Raw genomic sequence first — 19,570 nt, forward strand, 5'->3', positions numbered from 1 at the left:
CATAGTCAAAGAAGTAATAATAATGTAAATTTAAAGTATTTAGAGTAGAATATATATCAAAATACTAGATATAAAAACTTGTGGTTTGCTGATTGGGCAGTGCTTAGTAAATATAATCATCTAATCTATATCATTACATTTATAATGTTCTCACCGACAAAATATCTAAGGACAATTGTAAGAAAATATGTGAATTTTCTTTATTGAGAATATTACATCAATACTTTTAATGGACAGCTATATCATATTAATGGATAATAAGACTTAATATTATAAAGATATCAGTTATTCCCAATTTAAATTACAGAATTATTTAACTTAATTTCAACAAAAACCCCAAAGTATTTTTTGTGTGTATGATATTTGATCAACTGATTGAAAAACTGATTTGAGAAAACAGAAGGCCAAGAATAGGCAAGACAATATTAGAAAAAGAAGAAAAATGTGTGTGTATGGTGGATGGGTGACTGGCACTGCAAGTTATTAAGATTTTATAGAGTTATAAAAATTTAGAAACTGTAGTAGCAGAATAGGAATTGGCAGATAAGACTGATGAAACTGTATAGAAAGTACAGTAAAAGACCCATGCATACATGGGAACTTTGTATGTGACAGGTGGCATTGCATATCGGTGATAGAATGGTTTGCTTAGTTGATGGTGCTGGTTATTTCAATAGGAAAAATAAAACTGTATTAGTACCTGCAGGTGAAAGCTAACAAAATCTTTTCTTCTCTGTGGGAAAATGATTTTCTTAGTCTTCTAGTCAGCTGTGTTGGCAGGCAGTATTGGTTATGGTAAAATGACTCCAAGACTGGAAAGGCTGTGATTAGAATGATGAATTTCTTATTGAAAGTACAAATGGGGTCTTCTCTGAATGGGGGAAGTCCCTTGCTGCAATTCTCAGAGGTTAGAGTCAAGGGTTGTTATGAGAGATGCCAGGCCCTGTTCAGCATGCAACTTCTAAGCCAGAGTGACTCTTACACTTACCTATGTGGTCTCACTCTCTTACATCTGAGCTGATACTAAGTTTCTTCCAGTGATGCCTGTGCCTAATGCTGTCCTACTATTATGTTGTGGCCCCTCTCCTATATCTTTCTGTAAAGCTCACCAGTGCCAGGTATAGCCTATTGGATCTTGTGAATGTCCTGCTGAATGCAAGATCACTGTTGGGGGTTGAGCAGAGAAAGCAAGGTACACTGTATACCAAAAGTGATTCTAGGTGGGTTAAATACTCAAATAGGAAAAGCAGAACTTAAAATTTTAGAAAAATATATAGAATAATTGATATTTTTTGGCTCAGCATGGAGAAGGAATTTTAAAAATTTATATTTTATATATTATTTTAAATGACAATTAGGATTTAATACATACTGTAATGGTAATGCTATTGCTAAAATATGTTAACTTTATATTTCAGAAAATGCTTATTCATGTTAGGCTAAAAACATAAGTTATATGTTTTGATTTATTACAGCAAAACTAATATGTTTGATTAGAGTGTCATCTTTCTTTTAACATGCTTATTTTAAATAATGACTGTGTGTGGGTCCATATTCTGGAAGAATGGCTGTATTTATGTTTGCACGAGGCATCCAGGGCTAAGAAGTCTTGTGGAATTGAGTAAAACACACACACACACACACACACACACACACACACTAGCAAGAAATGAAAAGATTAATAAATTTTACAAAATTAAAATTATCACCGAGATACTTCAAAAAGATAAATATGGGGCCTAGGTAGTGACTGGAGATGCTGTGTGAGAAACAGAGGCATGAGGTAAGGTGGACAGTTGGACAGAGGCTAGACCATGGAAGGGTGCAAGAACTTTGTATCTGCTTTGTGTTTTTACCCAGAATGCCTCCCTGTGCCTTTGTCTTTCTTCTTCCTTTTCATCTTTTTTTTTTTTTTTTGAGACAGAGTCTCGCTTTGTTGCCCAGGCTAGAGTGAGTGCCGTGGCGTCAGCCTAGCTCACAGCAACCTCAAACTCCTGGTCTGGAGCGATCCTTCTGCCTCAGCTTCCCGAGTAGCTGGGACTACAGGCATGCGCCACCATGCCCAGCTAATTTTTTATATATATATCAGTTGGCCAATTAATTTCTTTCTATTTATAGTAGAGACGGGGTCTCGCTCTTGCTCAGGCTGGTTTTGAACTCCTGACCTCGAGCAATCCGCCCGCCTCGGCCTCCCAGAGAGCTAGGATTACAGGCGTGAGCCACCGCGCCCGGCCCCTTTTCATCTTTTTGGTACATGGCAGTTATCTATAACATACTTTATTTGCTACCACATTAACACCTCTCACTTGTAATGACTTTTATGCTTGTTTATTATCTATCTCCCTGTGAGAATATATACATTCCACAAGGGCAGACCACTTGCCTCCCTTGTTTACTATTTGGTATCCAGCACTTAGAATAATGTCTGTACATACTGGGCTCTCAGAAAGAATGGTCAAATGAACAAGTACATTAATTGAAGTAGAACTGAGGGCTATTAATTACTGAATATTTATTTTAATGGGACTTTTTTCCCTCTGCTTAAATTTGATGTTGTTCACTATTGAGTCAGATACAGTACAAGAGGTTGCAAATGTATCAAAGTGGACTGCATTGGGTAGTGCAAAATCTCATGGTGGGGACTTATTTAGAATTACTGAATTAGATGGTACAAGTACTAAAAAAAGACAAATATAGTGCTAGGAATTTTATATTTGTAGTAAACTAAATGTGGTAAGCACTAATTATAAGTATTTCCTCTGGGCTGTAATAATAAACCTATTTTTTTTTAAATGGAACTGTAAAATTCACTTGAAAAATAAATTGAGTGGTTCAATTGATTTTTGATAAATAAACAGAGTCTAGATAATACTCTAGACTCTGTTTTGACAGATTAGAGAATTTTTAATAGGGAGATATATATTTTGAGTGATTTTCTAGGAGTAGAAGTTAAATTATGTGATTATGGTTTTAATTACATTATTGTATACCTTATTGTTCTTTTTAAGAATCTGTTGAAATCATATTTCTTTTAAACTATATTTCCCTAAAAGCGTGCCTTTCTTATGCCTATAGGTTTTGGGAAATGAAGCTAACTCAAAGAAGGTAAAAAAACTCTCTCTTCAGAAAATCCCACATGATAACTATGAGTATTCTTCTGAAGAGGCTTCAGAAAGGTATAACTAATATGCTTGCTCAGTGAATTCTCTGTTTATGCTCCTTATATTCATAGGTAGCCACTGAATGGAGACAGCGAATTATGGCCTCAAATGTTTGATTAACTTTTCAAGATACAGCTTTTTGCAAACCTGATCTAGTTTGCTTAGAAATATGATGTATTTATGATCTCACAAATGTGACAATTAAGAAAAAAACCATATTCTTGAAGGATTTAATTTTTCTATCATTTCAATAGTTATACAGCTTCAAAGCCTTTGCAAATGTGCTCATAGCTCTTGGAGGGGACAGTGTACTTAAATTTTATTAGCAATTCATTCTGTTTTCAGAAAGAAAATGACACGCTAGAAACAATAGGACTATTAGTGTAGTGAGTTCTTGGTATTATATATAAAAAAATAGTACTAAAGAAAAGTAAATTTCCATTAGGAAAACAAAAGAAACAGCAATTTCATGCTTACCTTGAAATTGAGGTATTATAAGCAAAAACTTATCAAATAAGGAAACATTTTGTTAAGCCATATTTTCTTAGAGATTTATCAGTAATATTAGCTATACTCACTGGAATAGCACTATATAAAAATGTACATATTCTTTTTATTGTGTGTTATATACATGTGTATGTATAAAATTTGTATATACGACTTTCAGAAGTGCATTAAGTGAACAAATAAATAATAGTAATTTGAATGGGATTTTGAGATTCTGTTAATACATACTAAGCACTGTATACCAATACAAAATATTACATATTTCTTGCTCTTTAGTTCACAGTTTAATTTAGGGAAACAGAAGTATAAAAGACAAATTTAAGTACAATGTAGTAAATATTATTTTAGTGTCAAAATCCAAAGACTGTGAGTACAGAAGACATCGAACTATGCATGAGGGGAGTTTCTCATTAGCTTCTTTGAAGAAGATCTATTTTGATTGAATTTAGGATTTAATTAAATAAAAACCTAGCAGGTTAAAAGGAAAGAAAGAAAATTTCATGCTGGGGGAAGAAGTCTGAGCAAAGGCAAGGAGCTGTGGAAATATTAATGGTGAGAAATATTCGGTGTCAAGAGTTGTAGGGTACCTGTGAGTTGGAATGCCAGGAAGCTGGAGGAGATGAAAGCTAGAGCCAAAAAAATAGTGTGGGCTAGCCTGTGAAGGAACTCAGTATATGTGAAGCTGAGCATGCGTTTTATTCAGTCTGTTAAAATGAAAGTGAAGCACAGGTAGAGGCTTTTTGTTTTATTCAGGCATCTATGTGTCTCTCTATCTGATCTACCTATTATAGAAGGAGGATTGCTGGTAGGAAGGCAAGGATAGCTGAGAGTGACAGGATATGAAGACCAATTAAATGTTTACAATAATCCAAGAAAAGAGAAGGAGAAAAGAAGAAGAAACCTGAAAACCCACAGAAGTAAAATAAAAATGCATTTATTTTGCTGAGGTCAAAGCATAATAAAGTGCATGCAGGAAATTAATAGAAATGATGAAAAAGGCAAGGGCCAAATGGACAACATCCTAAACTTGATTGGGATCTGAGAAGGTGGGGACTTGATTTATCCTGAAGGTGATAGGCAGTTGTAATTAAATTTGTATTTTAGGAGAATTTTCTCTAGACATTGAATAAAGTCAAATTAGGAGGCTTTTGCTAAGTGGGGCTGTGACTGAAAGTGCAACAATGGCCAAGTAGGTAGCATTAGTGAGTGAATTGAGAAGGGAGAGGTTGGAAAGGAAAACAGAAAGTGAGTATGGGCTAGTATTTGAAAATCTGTTAATAGTTACTAACTAGACGGAGGGAGAGAGTTTAAAGGGTTTCTTATTTTTAAGATGAGAGACAACTGAGTGAGTATTCTTATGATATGAAATTATTTGGAGATAGGGAAAGATTCATTATATATTTAAGAAAAAGATAATATACAGAAAAATGTTTCCAAGGAGGCAGAAGGCATGGGGTCGAGAGCATGGAAAGGCTAATTCTGAACCAAGGAGAAAGCAGGAAATAATGAAGACATTGATGCATTTAGGTAAATGTTTTAAAATAAGTAACTTGAAAGAGTTCCTGCTTTCTGACTTGCATTTTTTATAACAGAAGGGGCTGCATTTCTACTAAGGCAGAGGATTAAGATAAGGACTTCAAGAGGGTGGTGTCATGAAATTATTAATAGTTGCCATGGAGAAATGGTAGAGGAAACCAGCCAGGGATACACCTATACCTTGTTTTCCAAATGGCTCTCTGCTGATATTAGAAATCCCAGCCACTCTAGTACTTCTCACCCACAGCCTAGGTAAAGGAGGAGAGAAGGTGAGTAGGTGCATGGATTTGAGGTGACTAGTTTGCAAGCCAGGTAAAAGTGGGAGGAGATGGAGTTTATGATCAGACATTGGGATTTTGGAATTATCTCAGAAGTGAGCCAGTTTCGGGTGATGACTATGGGAGTGGGAGGCTGAACTGAAATGGAGGTATCGATTGAATAATTAATAGAGATTATCAGGGATTCTTTCTTAAATGTATATATTCTTTGAAACCATGGAAAATATACATCTTTCTTTTCTAGTGAGAGTGATCACAGTGTGTGGACTCCTCATGGCTCCCTAGGAAGAGACAGGTGGAGCAGTGAGTATGGTGGCTCTGCAGGACCATCTCAGACTGTCTCCCCTCTGCTTTCTGGTATGACATCATCCTATTTGGAGGAGCAAATTTGGGAAGGGCTCTATTTTAGGGATATGCACAAAGATATTTCTAATATGAATGAAGGAAAGAACTAGGAAAAACTTTTTAAAAATGGGAAAATGTGTTTTCTAGGATTTTTTTTCAATAAAGAAAAATATTCCATATTTCACATTCATAAAGGCAAATTTCTGCCCTTTTTCAAGTATTTTAATGGATCAAACATGTCAATTTAATAAAATGATCCACTTGAATTTTCTTAAACTGGAAGTTATAGATTTCTATAGATTTGAAAAATATGACCTGCTTCCTCATTTCCTTAAATTAATTTGTTGCAAAATATATACTTTGTAAGTAAAATAACTTTTTTTGGATTACAAATAGTCACATGTTTATAGGGGGAAAGGAAAATAACACTGAATAATATCCCCAAATTTTGTGTGTATGTGTATTTATATTTACATAAAATATGAACATAGCTATGGACATATGCTTAATATATATATATATGTATATATATATATAAAATTTGTGTTTGAAGTTGAGGAATCACATGTACACCTTAAAAACCTTGGAGATGGAGAGGATTTTAGAGGTCATCTATTCTATCCTCCTATCAAGTATTGGAATTATCTTGTCTAATGACTTTTTTATTTGAAAAATGTCAAATCTAATTAGGACAGTATCATACTATGTAATTATTAAAATTCAGGTCTCATATAAAAATAGTTTACAAGAACATACTTTTATAAACTGAGGTGTAAATTATATACCCAGTAAAATTCACCCTTATAACATACGGTTCTGTGAGCTTTGACCAAAGTTTACCACCACAATCAAGGTATAGTACACTTGTATCAATGCCCACCATACCTCCCACCCCAGAAATTTCTTTTGTGTTCTTTGTGGTCAGTCCCTAACCCCACCACCAGTGCCTGGCAACCAGTAATCTGTTTTTTTTTTCTCTTTACTTTTGTATTTTTTTCTCAGTGTCATATAAATGGAATCATAAATATGTAGCCTTTGAGTCCAGCTTCTTTCACTTAGCATAATGCTTTTGATATTCATTTGTGTCATTGCATTTATAAGTATTTAATTTCTTTTTTTGCTGAATAGTATTCCATTGCATGGCTACACCAGTTTGTTTATTCATTCACCAGTTGGAGGACATTGGGTTTCCATATTTTGGCAATTATGTGTAAAAGTCTGCAAACATTCAGATACTAGTATTGTGTAAACATAAGTTTCCATTACTTGCAGGTAAATATCTAAAAGTCGGATTGCTGGGCCATAAGTGTATACTAGACAAACTGTTTCAAAGAAGCTGTACCAATATTACTGGTTGCTTTTTACTACTTTTTTTCCTTCTCTTTTTTGCCTTTGTGTTACAGTTAAGGTCATTTTCTGTCAACCTATCTTCAATTATTGATTATTTTCTTGGCTGTGTTGAGTCCACGAGTGAACCCATTGAAAGCATTCTTCATCTCTGCTACTGTGTTTTTGTATATAACATGTCCACTTGTCACTGTCTTATCAATTGTGTCTACATTCACATTCCCGATGTGTTCATGCATTTTGTCCACATTTTTCACAAGAGCTCAAACATGTTAATCATAATTATTTAAAGTTCTCCTTCAGATAATTCTGACAGATGGATTGTTGCTGATTTCTTTCTGTTGATTGCCTTGTTTATTGACAGTGGTTTCATTGTTTCTGCTGCTGCCGCTGCTTCTTTGTGTCTCATAATTTTTGATTGAGTGTTGGTGTTAGGTATAGAAAAGTAGAGATTGAGGTAAATAGAATTTATGCCTAGAAATAGTCATGCCTATTCCTCTGGTTGGCCATTAGTACAGGTTCTTGATTTAGTGTATTTAGGACATGAGCTGGATTTTGGTTTCGTATTGCTGTCATTACTTACAGTGAACCACTGGCTTAGAACTCTTCAAGAATTAATTGTGCTTTGGGCAGCAGCTGGGGTTCTAGAGAGTTTGTCTTGACCTTCCTGTTCCATCAGCTTTAGGCCTTCCCTGTGTGCCTGTGCTTCGTCAGGGCTGCCTCTCCTTGCCTTTCGCCAGCAGGGAACTGGTGCTGCCTACATGGCAGGGAGGGCCGGGCGTTCTTTGTCGTCCCAGTCCAGTCTCAGCCTTAGGCAGGCCCTCTGTTCCTGGTTCTCGGTGGTGGGGCTTTGTCGCTGATCCTGCCCCTTCTCGTGGCATCTGCACGCTGCCTTCTACCTTTGGTAGGTCCACTGTGGGAAAGGGTTTCCTGCTCCATGCTTAGTGCAGTGGTAGGAGGTCTGCGATAGCTCTGGCGTGGAACCCTGGGCTCAGGACTGTTTCCTGCCCCTCCTCCAGGAGCAGAGGGGTTTTGTCTGTTCTTTTCCTGTTGCTCTTCCTCCTGCAGTTTAAGGCTTTTATTCTATGGGGGAGATAGGTCCAGGTGGGGCTTTAATGCATTTTCAGTGATGGCATAGGTCCTCTCCTCCAATCCTACCGGAGGGAACAGTTCTTCCCATCTGCTCTGCTCCTAGTCCTTCTTATGAGGACCCACTGGACATGTGTGAAGGTGAGTCTGCAGATGTGTTTGTGTCTGTGGCACTTGCTGCTCTGCACTGTCTCGTGTTCCCACCCCAGTCATCAGCAACAGGTGAAGTTTTCCATCTGAATCCTCCTTTCCCATCTGTATAGTGCCTGGCATCTCTTTCTCCTTTGAGCTGCCACACGTGCACCAGTGTTCATGCCTTGTCCTTAAATTTCACACTATTTGGTTGCCCTGCAACTTTAGCTTTCTGATGGGTTCAATGAAATTTTGATTTAGTGTTTTTTTTCAACTTGTATATATTGTTAGGGTGAGAGTTACATTCACGCTAGCTCTCTACATTGAAGGCAGAAGTGGAATTTTTAATATAAATATGTTTTTAAAATAAAATAACATTTGTTTGTAAACATATCTTTTTAATAAACATATAGTTACACACTACAATTTAAAAAAGCTAAATAATACTTCATTGTATGGCTGCATCATAATCTATATAGCCAATCTCTTCTTGGACATTCAGAGTAGTTCTTTTGAAAATATTATAATATATAGTGCAATGACAAACTTATATAGAGCTGCATCTTTGGGAATACTCTAACATTGAATTGAGAAAAAGAAGGAAAACTTTATTCAAACTGCTACTGTTGCAACTACAGTGAGAAGAGCACAGTCTAAAAAAAGTATCTGGCCAAGCAAGTGGTGTTCAGGTGTTTTAAAGGAAAAGGGGTGACATTCTGAATCACAGAGAAACCAGAAACTCACAGTCAGCATATCCAGGGCTGTTGTTTTTAGTTCTACTGGTGTTCAGATTGGATGACTAATGGTTTTGTTTAATTTTGCTTTATTACAGCCTCTGAATAGCAATTTATGCTGGTGTTGTATGAAGTATGTTTATTTTCAACAGGGAATACTATGGCCTGTTAGAGTGAGATCAGTTCCCTTTTCTTTCTCGATATCCTCCTTTTGAGTTTCAGTTTGGGACTCAGGATAGGTTTCTCCTGGGGTCTGTTATTGAGGTCTATACTGACAAAGGATTAATGCCCAGAAAAATATATAAAGAACTACATATTAATAAGTAAAAAGCAACTAAATAGAAAAATAAGCAAGAGATATTAACAGGTACTTCACAGAGGAGGAAGTATAAAAAAAGTGGTTCAACCTAATTGTGAATCAGGGAAGTGAAACTTTAATCACAGTGAATAATTTAAATCACTATTTAAAATTGTGATAATACTCAATATGGTATGTGGCATGATAGAAACCATTCTAGAAAATCATTTTGTATTTCTTTAGTATGCATCCTTTATACCCTAGCAGTTCTCTTCCTAGTTATTTAGCTTAGAGAAACTCTTTCTCTTTTATACCAGAATACATATATAAGAATGTTCCCACTGGGCCTATTTGTAATGTCCTTAAACTGTATAAAACTTAGATACCCTTCACTCAGATACCCTAATTTACACTACATGGATAAAATAGATGTGGTATATTTGTATGATGTGAAGATGAATAAATTCAGAGGTAGTTTCAGAAAAAAAAAATCAATATTTAAAAGAAAATATGATTAATCAATATAAATTCCAAAATATGCAAAACAACATATTGGTAAACAAAGCAAATAAAATAAAATGAATGATAACACAATTCAGAATAGTGATTATTCCTGAAGGAGAAGGACAATGAGGTCAGGGAAAGGTACACCAGAGGCAAAGGATAATCTTTTAAATTGGATAGTATAATACATTAAAGATTTTTTCTGGTATTGATATTTTTGTGATATTAAGTCTTTCAGTCCATGAACATGAGGTATCTTTTATTTCTTTCAGCAATGTTCTGTTGTTTTCATTGTACCCCTTTGATTAACTCCAAAGTATTTTATTCTTTTTTGTGCTAGTATAAATGGAATTGTTTTCTTAATTTTGTTTTCATATTGTTCATATTAGTGCATATAAATGCAAATAATTTTTGTATGTGACTTTGTATCTTGTACTTTACTGAATTTGTTTATTAGTCTTAATAGTTTCTTTTTTGTGTGTGTGGGGGGGAATCTTTAGGGTTTTCTATATATAAGAACATATTATCTGCAAACAGAAATAATTTTACTTTTTGCTTTCCAATTGGATGCCTTTTATTTTTTTTTCTTCTTAATTGTCCTGACTATGATTTCCAGTACTATGTTGAACAGAAGTAATGGAAGAGGCATCCTCACCTTGTTTCTGATCTTAGAGGAAAACTTTTTGATTTTCACCCTTGAGTATGGTGTTTGCTGTGAGTTTTTCATATATGGCTTTTATTCTGTTGAAGTAGTTTTTTCCTACTCCTTGTTTGTTGAATGTTTTTTTTTTTTTTTAATCATGAAAGGGTGTTGAATTTTGTCAAGTGCTTTTTCTGTACCCATTGAGATTTTCCCCTTCATTCTATTTATGTGTTATGTTACATTGATCAGTTTTTTGTGTGTGTGTTGAACTGTCCTTGCATTCCAGGAATAAGTCCCACTTGGTCATGGCATATAATCTTTTTAATATACTGCTGAATATTTGATTTGTTGGTACTTTGTTGAAGATTTTTATATCAATGTTCATAAGTTATACTGGCCTATAGTTTCCTTTTCTTGTGGTATCTTTGTCTGTCTTTATATCAGGATGATACTGGTCTAATAAAATGAGTTAGAAATTGTTCCCTCCTCTTTAATTTTCTGGAACAGTTTGAAAAGGATTGGTGTTAGTTCTTTTAATGTCTGGTAGAATTTACCAGTTAAGCCATCAGGTCCAGGGCTTTATTTTATTGGGAGATGTTTGATTACTGATTCAATCTGCTTACTAGTCATAGGTCTATTAGATTTTCTATTTCTTTGTGGTTTGATTTTGGTAGGTTTTGTGTTTCTACTGATTTTTCCATTTCAGCAAAGTTATCCATTTTTTTTTTTTTGCTTATAATTGCTCATAATACTCTTATAATCATCTCTTTCATTTCTTTAGAGTTGGTAGTAATGTCCCCATTTTTATTTATGATTTTAGTAATTTGAGTCTTTTCTTGTTTTTTTCTTAGTCCATCTCACTAAAGTTTTGTCATTTTGTTGATCTTTTTTAGGAACTATCTTTTGGTTTCATTGATTTTTTTTTCTATTATTTTTCTATTTCTATTTTGTTTTTCTCCTCTCTAATCTTTATTATTTCCTTTCTTCTATTAGCTTTAAATTTAGTTTGTTCTTCTTTTTCTAGTGATTTAAGTTGTAAAGTTAGTTTGTTTATTTGAGATCTTTCTTGCTTTTTAATGTAAGCATTTATAGCTGAAAATTTCCCCTTTATATCTACTTTTGCAGTATCCCATAAGTTTTGATATGTTGTGTTCTAGTTTTCATTTATTTCCAAGTGTTTTAAATTTACCTTGTGATTTCTACTCTGATCTATTAGTTGTTTAAGAGTGTATTATTTAATTTCTACATATTTGTGATTTTTTCAGTTTTCCTTTTGTTATTGATGTCTATCTTCATATTTTTGTTTGGAGAAGATATCAATCTTAAATATCAATTGATACTTAATCTGTGGCCTATGTATGATAGCTCTATGTATGATCTATCCTGGAAAATATCCTATGTGTGCTTGAGAAGAATATGTATTCTGTTTTTGCATAGAGTGTTCTGTATATATCTGTTAAATCTACTTGATTTATTGTGTTGCTCAAGCCCTCTCTTTCATTACTTATCTTCTGTCTGGTTGTTCTGTCCATTATTAAAAATGGGATATTGAAGTCTCTAATTATTATTGTAGAACTGTATATTTGTCCCTTCAATTCTGTCAAATTTTTCTTCATATATTTTGATAGCCTGTTATTAGGTGCACAAATGTTTATCATTGTTATGTGTTCTTGCTGTATCGAAGCTTTTATTAATATATCCTTTGCCATTTGTCACCTTTTTTTTTTTTTTTTTGAGACAGAGTCTCGCTTTCTTGCCTAGGCTAGAGTGAGTGCCGTGGCGTCAGCCTAGCTCACAGCAACCTCAATCTCCTGGGCTCAAGCAATCCTGCTGTCTCAGCCTCCCGAGTTGCTGGGACTACAGGCACGAGCCACCATGCCCGGCTAATTTTTTATATATATATATTAGTTGGCCAATTAATTTCTTTCTATTTTTATAGTAGAGACGGGGTCTCGCTCAGGCTGGTTTTGAACTCCTGACCTTGAGCTATCCGCCCGCCTCGGCCTCCCAGAGTGCTAGGATTACAAGCGTGAGCCACCGCGCCCGGCCTGTCACCTTTTTTGATTTAAGGTCTATTTTGTCTGATATTAGTATGGCTACTTCTGCTGTTTTGGTTTACTATTTGCATGGAATATCCTTTTTCATCCTTTTATTTTTAATCTATTTGTGTCTTTAAAATGAGTCTTTTGTAGACAATGTACATAGTTGGATCATGTATTTTTTTTAATCCATTCTGCCAATCTCTGTTTTTCTACTGGAGAGTTGAATCTGTTTACATTTAAAGTAATTACTGGCCAGAGGTGGCAACTCACACCTGCAATCCTATCACTTTGGGAGGCTGAGGCAGAATGATTATTTTAGGCCAGGAGACCAGCCTGGGTGACATAGTGAGAACTTGTCTCTATAAGATACTTAAGAAAGTTAGCTGGGTGTGGGGAACACACTTGTAGTCCTAGCTACTCAGGAGGCTGAGGTAAAAGGATCACTTGGGCCCAGGAGTTTGAGGCTGCAGTGAGCTTGATTGCCCCACTGCACTCTAACCTTGGTGAGACATAGCAAGATCCTGTCTCTAAAAAAAAAATAATAATAAAGATAAGTAATATTACTTTTAAAGAGGGACTTATTTCTGTCATTTTGCTATTTGTTTTTTATATACTTTGTAGCTCTTTTGTCCTTCATTGCTTGCATTACCATCTTTTGTGTTGATTTTTATAGTGAAATATTTATTAATAAAATCTTTTTATATGATTTTGTGTATATTCTTTAGCTATTTTCTTTCTGATTACCATGAGTATTGTATTTAACATCCTAAGAGCATAACACTCTTATATACCATCTTAATTCATTAAGATATACAAACTGTGGTCCTTTGATAGCTCCATCTTTACCCTGTTCATTCATTAATGTCACAAAATTACATCTTTATACATTGTGTGGCCATAAACTAATATTTTTTGATGCTTTAATTTCTTGTGTAGAAAACAAAAGTTATATGGAGTTACGTGGAGTTATAAGCCAAAGTTATAATACTATAACTGTAATTAGTTTTTAGATTAATAATTTAGAAAAATGTATTAGTCTTTTAAATCAATAGAAAAGTATAGTTGTATACCATTGTTACAATGCTAACTTTTATAATTACTCATGTAACATTGTTACAATAACAGCTTTTATAATTACTCTTTACTGAGATCTTTATTTTTTCATATGGCTTTTTTTCTTTGAGTACTTTAAAAATGTCACTTAATTGTCTTCTGGCTTATATTATTTTTGATGTGGTCTTGGATCTGAGGCTTCATGTCTTTATTTTGGCAAATTCCCAATCATTATCTTTTTAAATATTCTGCCCAATTCTCTTTTATTTGGGAATTCCATTTGTAGGTGTATTAGTCTATTTGATATTGGCCTATAGCTCTTGGATGATCTCTTCTCCCTCAACCCAGTTTTTTTTCTCTTTTTTAATTTGTGTATTCCCTCTTGACCTACTTTGCAGTTCAGTGATTCTTCTCTTGCCTGTATCAAGTCTGCTGATGAGCCCATCCATTGGCATGCTTCATTTCTTACAGTAGTTTTTGTTTTATGCATTTCTACTTGGTTCTTTCTTCCATCTCTCTGATGAAATTTCCCATTTGTTCATACATTTTATCCACTTTTCCCACTAACTTTTAACAAGTTGATTATCAGTATTTTCATCACCTGATATATTTAACATTTATGTTATAACTTGTTCTGGTTCTGTTAATTGCTTTATCTCTTGACTTTTTTTTTCTTTTTCTTCTCTGTGTGCTATATAATGTTTTTGTTGAAAGATGGATATTGTGTAATCTAGAGACTGAAGTAAAATATGGTAGTCCCCTTTTATTCATGTTTTCACTCTCTGCAGTTTCAGTTACCCACAGTCAAGGCAGTCGAAAAATATTGAATGGAAAATTCCAGAAGTAAGCAATTCATAAGTGTTAAATTACATGTTCCTCTGAGTAGGATGATGAACTCTGGCACCACCCCACTCCGTACTGCCCAGGATATGAATTCTCTTTTCTCCCAGCATATCCGTGCCACCTGTGCTACCTGCCCGTTAGTCAATAGGCAGCTGTCTTGGTTATCAGATCTACTGTCATGGTACTGCACTGCTTGTGTTCAAGTAGCAATTGTTTCACTTAATAATGGCCCCAAAGCACAAAAATAGTGATGCTGGAAAATTGGATATGCCAAAGAGAAGACATTAAGTGCTTCCTCTAAATGAAAAGCTGAAAGTTCTTAACTTAATAAAGGAAAGAAAAAAATTGTATGTTAAAGTCACTAAGATCTACAGTAAGAACAAGTCTTCTGTGAAATTGTGAAGAAAGAAAAGAAATCTATGCTAGTTTTGCTGTTGCACCTCAACTGAAAAAGGTATGGATACTGTACATAAGTCTTAGTTAAGATGCAAAAAGCACTAAATTGGTGGGTGGAATACATGAATAGAAATGTCTCAATTGATAGCAATCAGATTCTATACTATCTGCAGTTCCAGGCTTCCACTGGGGGTCTTGGAATATACCCCATGTGGATGAGGGGGAACTGGTGTAGTATATTTCATCTTATGCTCTAGAGTCTGAGGTACCGTGTTTCCCCGAAAATAAGACAGGGTCTTATATTTATTTTTCCTCAAGAAGACATCCTAGGGCTTATTTTCAGGGGATGTGTTATTTTTTTAAGGACAGTACAACAATCTACATTTATTCAAATATAGTTAAGTCATCTTCTTCTGGAACATCATCATAACTCTCCAAACCCCAAATTCCATCCTGAAATTTCTTGCAACTCTATTTCCTTTAGAACCATTGGCCCCAGTCTCTTATGTCAAACAATAGAGCTCTCATGGGGCAGATGAGAAGGGCTGCTCGTCTTCTTTACTGCTCTGTGACAAAATGCATGGGTTGTGCAGATACCCTGTGTAGCCACGCCCATCACTAGGTCTTATTTTCGGGGTAGGGCTTCTATTGTGCAAATGCTTAGAAATCCTGCTAGGGCTTATTTTATGGGTAGGTCTTATTTTCGGGGAAACACAGTATGTAGGAATGGATATGCCTTTTTCCTTAGTAGGTCTTCAGTGTGAGGAGCTGAGTCACTATAGTCAGCAATTGAGCAGGGTTCAGGGTTTGATGTTGCTGTGGTTACTCTCGGTGCACCACCAGCTTCCGATTCCTCTAGTGTTACCTTGAGTGTAGAATGAGAAGTGGTTTGCTAGAGGATTCACATCAGTCGGTTCCCCCTCTGCTTTAGGCCTTCCCACTGTACTTGCACCTCAGAAGAGGCTTCTCACTATGACCCTGTCTACTTCCCAGCAGCAGAGTGCTCTTACTTGTGATTCCCTTGTTGCTAACCTGGTTGGGGGTGATACTCCCTGAGGTCCTTGTTCAGCCTCAGCCTGTGCAGCCTGCGGTGTCCTTGGGTCTCAGGCGGTTCCATTCCACAGGTAGAGGGGGGTGTCTTACAGACTGGGTCCAGGATGCTTTTTCCCTTCTCTGCCCCCAGCGTTAGTGAGCCTTCACCTGTGCTGTGAAGGTGACAGTGTTGGGTACTTTCCCTCAGTATCTTATGCTTTCCATCCATTAGGGAGAGAGGGGAAAGGATCCTGAGTGGGGTTTGTGCCTTTCCTGCAGAAGCTGCCTCTCTCCCCAAGCATGCATCATGAAGGAGGATTTCTCAAGTTCCTCACCCTGTCTCCAGTTTTTCTCCTGAGTTTCTGACAAGGTCCTCACATGCATTATCTTTTCTTTGTTTTTTACCTCTCTTCTCTTCACTAATTTATATACACGTGCCTTTGTTCTATGTCGATAGTTTATTTTCAACTGTTTTATTTCTTACAATGTTTGATTTAATTATAAATTAGTTCTATAATCATGTACTTTTGAATTTTTATTTTCTTTTTTTAGGTCTTCAAACTTATTTTTCACTTCATTCTATTCTCATCTCAATTCTGAACTCTTATTTAAAATAATTTATGTTCTTATTTTTTCTACAGATGTTGCAGATACAGTCAATTTTCTTTTTCTATGTTATCTTGCATTTCATAATGGACTTTTAAATTTTTTGCATGCTGTATTGCATTACTAATTTTTTTCTGTCTGTTATGTGTGATTTCCATTTTGTTCATGAACATGTATAGCTCTATCTCTTTAATGTTGTTAATTGAGCATGAATGATTTCTTCCTGATTCCCAGTCTATTTTCTTTAATCTCATTATCTTGCATTATAAAGTACATTTTGAGGGCTGCATTTTGCCTGAGGACAATTACAAGTGTGCTAAAGGGGTAGGGGGAAAGGAGCACAAAGCTCAAAGGGTGTGGATGAATATTGGGCAGATATTATAGATGCCCTTACTCCACATCAGTCACACCCCCCCCCCCGCAGCATTCCTTCCTATATGGCCAGGCAGGAAAACTAAAAGTGACATTTCCAAGACTTGGTGGTAGTTGGTGTGGTCATGACCAGTCATATGCACTTAGCTAGGATGTAAGTACGTAGAGAGGCATCCATTTTGCTGATAGACACCATAGCAGACATGGCATTCCTGGGTCTCATTATAGCTGAAGTGCTGTGTTACTAGAGTCAACAGTTGGAATGGTGGCTTTCTCACTTCTCCATTGTTGCTAAGGTGGTGTCATCCTGGAGCCAGTGGTTAGAACAATGATCTCTAACGTCCTCAGTTTCCTCATTTTGGCAAAGGCAGCACTTTCTTTGGCAAACTATTCTGCATTGTTGTTCATGCATCATAATGGGGAAAGCATCTGCTTTTTAAGCCTGCCTGATGATGATGCTAGCACCAAATAGCTAGATCAGATCCCTTTCTGTAGACAGGCTGGAATGATTGCCATTATCTACATAGCTAAAGCTTGATCTATATACTTTGATTGAAATTCTTGGACCAGGCTACAAGAAAAAGAAAACAAATTCAAAATCATATTAATGATGAAGAAATATATTTTCCCCTATAATGTAAGTCCAGAAGTAGGAAGGATGCCAGGTTCAATGTGATCAGCTGCTGATGTCATCAGGAAATCAGTTTCTATGTTTTTCACATTTGCTATAGTCAACTCCTTCCTTGTATGGTCATAAGAAGGAAGCCTGTGGTATTAGGGCCTTATGGTTTTTTGTTTATGTCTGGACAGAGGGGTGGGGGTGAGAGAAGCTTGCTTCTCTTTCCCAGAATCCCAGAAGAAACTTCTCCTTGCTTCCCTTTGACCCAAATCATCTGCTACTTCTGAATTATTCACTGGCAAAGGTCTTATTGTGGAATGATCATGAATGGCTTTAACTAACCCTCAGGGTAGAATCAGTGCTGGGGAGTCAATGCCAATATTCACTGTGGTCATTCCGCCTTTTCTTTCCTCTCTGCGCTCTCCCAGCTTTTATTCCAGCAAAGCTAGAACACAATGGGAAGTTGTAAAGGGTTTTCTGTGAAGGGTCAAATGATAATCAAAATGGCTTCTACTCTTGTGAGAATTTTTATCCTCCCTTCTGGGCTACTTGGACATCCTCTAATACTGAGGTTAGAGATATCTGTGAGAAATTGTGGATTTCTGTGAATGTCTATCCCAACCAACAGCCCCTCATCCCTACCCTTACAAAGAGCTTCTGAACACGGAAGCTCCAATACGAGATGCACTGCCCAGTGCTGTGCAGATTCTCAGAAACTTCCATCTTTCTTTTGCTTAATTGCTTCTTATATAATTTTTGCTAATATCAACTTGATTTTTGTAACCTGATTTTTTGCTTTGAAAAGAGATTTTAGAAGTGGTTTCACTCCAACATTTTATGTCAAAAATTTAAAATTTTAAAACATTCTTTTACAAGTGACTTCTAGATTTTATCCATTTTGGCCAATGGACGTTATATATAAAATTTCAGATATTTGGAACATAGACTGTCAACTTGACCTGAAAGATCATCATTTAAAAAAAAATATTTCATGTATGCTATTAAATAGAATGTGCTCTCTTATTATTGGTTATAAGTGCCCATATATATAAGTATTCATATTATAGCCATTATATCATATAGATCCTCTCTATCCTTGGGATGTGTGTATGCGTACATGTGTGTGTTTGTCTGTTTTAGAGAAAGGTGTGAGTTGGACTCCCCATATCTGCTTATCTGAGACTCCAGGGACTTCCAAACACTTGGTCCCAGGGAGGGCAAAAGTTCTCCCTTTTTCCTAATCCAAATCTTGTACTTTCTTGCCTTGGCATAATTGTCAATACATATACCCAATTGACATTATAAAATAGAACACTTCTCATTCTACTTCATCTGTTACATTGATAGCACTGAACAGTTTTCTCCAAGAACAGTGGTTTTGTGTAATTTCAGTGTACATAGCCATGATTTTTCTAAAGCAAAGGCAGTCTCTTTTAAGGTATAATAGACTTTTCACCTCTGAAAAAATAAACTTCCATTGATCCTTAAATGCCTGTGCCTATACCTAAGAGAAAACAACAGTTACAAAAAATAAAGTCTCCTTTCACATACATACAAGTAACTTACAGATGTGAATTTTTCTCTTTCTTAGATATACACAAAATTGTTACTGAAGGGGAGCTAAATCAGTTGGCTCAGATTCGACCATTAATATTCAATTTTCATGAGCAATCAGCCATCAAGGATTGTTTGAAAATGCTTGAGAAAAAAGTAGCAGAATATGATATCATCCAGGAGTTTATGGTAAATATTTTGGTCTTAATAAGAGTCTGTATATGATTTATTTTTCAGTATCATTACTAGAGAGTTCCCTACCCCTTCCTTTTCTCCTTCCCTTCAATATTATGTATGCTTTTTACAGTAATAGGTATACATGGTAAAAAGAAAAGTTAAATAGCATAAAAGGGTATAAATGGATAGAAAGTCAGAGTCTCTCTCTCTCTCCCTCTCTCCCCTTCTCTCCCTCTCTCCCTCTCTCCCTCTCTCCCTCTCTCCCTGTCTCTCTCCACTTCCTGGGCTCCTTTTCACTATTA

The 19,570-nt window shown here is 35.7% G+C and overlaps 1 protein-coding gene across 10 annotated transcripts in view; it reads left to right on the top strand.

The window, feature by feature from the left end:
- The window catches only part of LOC105863935 (protein tyrosine phosphatase non-receptor type 20), a 118,750-nt gene that overhangs the window by 44,400 nt on the left and 54,780 nt on the right, over positions 1-19,570 (top strand). For 9 of the 10 annotated variants that reach the window (XM_076010245.1, XM_076010244.1, XM_020280521.2 and 6 more), the window contains 3 exons: positions 3,076-3,176; positions 5,727-5,839; positions 19,129-19,280. In XM_076010245.1, the coding sequence (XP_075866360.1) occupies positions 3,076-3,176; positions 5,727-5,839; positions 19,129-19,280 (366 nt within the window). Of the gene's footprint in view, positions 1-3,075; positions 3,177-5,726; positions 5,840-19,128; positions 19,281-19,570 lie in introns of those variants that run through there. The other variant, XM_076010248.1, reaches the window with a different exon arrangement.

The sequence above is a fragment of the Microcebus murinus genome, chromosome 14 (assembly GCF_040939455.1).
Source record: "Microcebus murinus isolate Inina chromosome 14, M.murinus_Inina_mat1.0, whole genome shotgun sequence".
In the NCBI taxonomy this organism is placed as follows: Eukaryota; Metazoa; Chordata; class Mammalia; order Primates; family Cheirogaleidae; genus Microcebus; species Microcebus murinus.